The sequence below is a fragment of the Charadrius vociferus genome, unplaced genomic scaffold (assembly GCF_000708025.1).
Source record: "Charadrius vociferus isolate BGI_N301 unplaced genomic scaffold, ASM70802v2 scaffold838, whole genome shotgun sequence".
In the NCBI taxonomy this organism is placed as follows: Eukaryota; Metazoa; Chordata; class Aves; order Charadriiformes; family Charadriidae; genus Charadrius; species Charadrius vociferus.
In genome coordinates this window covers 402,024-403,650 of record NW_009649487.1, presented here as the reverse complement: position 1 = coordinate 403,650, position 1,627 = coordinate 402,024, and the positions used below count along the sequence as shown (strand labels likewise).

General features: G+C 42.8%; 1 protein-coding gene across 1 annotated transcript in view; it reads right to left on the bottom strand.

The window, feature by feature from the left end:
• The window catches only part of UBR4 (ubiquitin protein ligase E3 component n-recognin 4), a 79,636-nt gene that overhangs the window by 66,445 nt on the left and 11,564 nt on the right, over positions 1–1,627 (bottom strand). Inside the window, 3 exon segments of the mRNA XM_009889995.1 lie at positions 329–414; positions 544–703; positions 1,269–1,456. Of these exon segments, the coding sequence (XP_009888297.1) occupies positions 329–414; positions 544–703; positions 1,269–1,456 (434 nt within the window).

The window sequence follows — 1,627 nt, the reverse complement described above, 5'->3', positions numbered from 1 at the left end:
CTTGATAAACACATGGATAGAGGCAACTCTCCACAACAAAATATACAAACTCATTTCCTTTTCAGCTTTCATCAAGCTTCAAAGTTCAGTGGATTAATTTGAACCCTAGACATTAAGTTTACACTCTGCAGGATGTTTTGTACTGGATGACTGAAAGGCCATACGGCTCATTGGATCCAAAATATTCCAAGCTCTGTTTGCAAAAGAATATACTCTAGGGCCAAATGGAATCATCAACACACTACTCTAGGTGTTGAGAGCCTGTGCAGAGACAGTCACAGACACCAACACTTCTTTATTTTATTTATACGTTCAATCACAGACTTACCTGCAAGGCAGGGGACTGAAGATCTGAGGTCACCAAGGAATGGTTGAAGTGATACAGTGCAGCAGCAAACTCCTCATCTGACGTGCCTGTAAGACAGAGATCAAGCCGTGTACTACCATTGTTCTACGTTTAAAATTTCCACATGAAACTAAGAAAACATATACCTATAAATCCTACAGCCTGTGTTCTCCAACAGAGAAGTTCTACTCACTCACCTTTAAGCCCATCCTTATCCACTTCTTTGATGATGCTTGCTAGTGTAGCCATGTGCTGCTCTGAGAGAGAGACGCTCAGGTAGTTGCGAATGAAGTTATTCCTGGAGTTCAGCATAGACGAAGTGATAAAGTTCAAAATATTTGAAGCTAGGCTCAAAAACTGAAAAGAAAAGAGAAACACACTATAGAACAACAAAAGCAGAGGGACTGCAAGACAACACTGAACAAAAACTAAACCACCAGCAAAATAAATCAAGTCCTCTAACTCCAGCCCTGGCTGCGGAGCACAGGTTTACCCATCGCAACCCAGCTCACTGCACTCCTCTGTTTTATAGGAGGACAATTCTATGAAATGGTTGCAAGTCTTTAACTTCTCGACTGCAGCATTTATTTTCGTCTTTACCCAACGGAGTTGGAGCTAAAAGCATTCTATCAGCAAGTCATTTTGCTTATAGTTCTGCCCTCATTTTCCCTCTCCCTCTGTAACCCAAATAGATATTAACTTCAGTCTTTGCTTCCCTGGCAGTAACAAATGCGGTGATATTCCACCTGAGGGAGGAGTAGAGAAAACTTCTTTATTCAAAGCCAGGACAGTCACTGGTTCTGCATCAGCAACACACTTAAAATACCTGGCGTTTATCATGTTGTCTGTCAAGGTGGCTAGCCACTGACAAGTAAACTACAGCACATCAGTTATTTCATTAAGCCTGAAGACCTTCCCATACCAATTCTGGATCTTTGCGGCTGGCCAGAATGTTCCCATTCTCCCCAGCGGTCTGTTTGTTAGGGCTTTTCACTCTAGGCGAGCTCTCCAAGGGGGGCGGTGGAGGGGGTGGTGGTGGGGCCACTTTCTCTTTGCTTGGAGAGATTGTCTCTTCAAACCATTGCCCAAGGATTGGTTCGCTATCATCATCTAACACAGAAGGCAGGAAAAACAAAAGCATACTGTTAGAAGCAACTAACCTACACTAACTACTCAGCTTAGAAAAGGCCTGAAAAAGAGTTTCAGTGAGCACAGTTAAAGCATCTGCTATCTTCATTTTTCCTTTCCAAATCACAAGGCTAAGCACTTTTACAGCAGTCC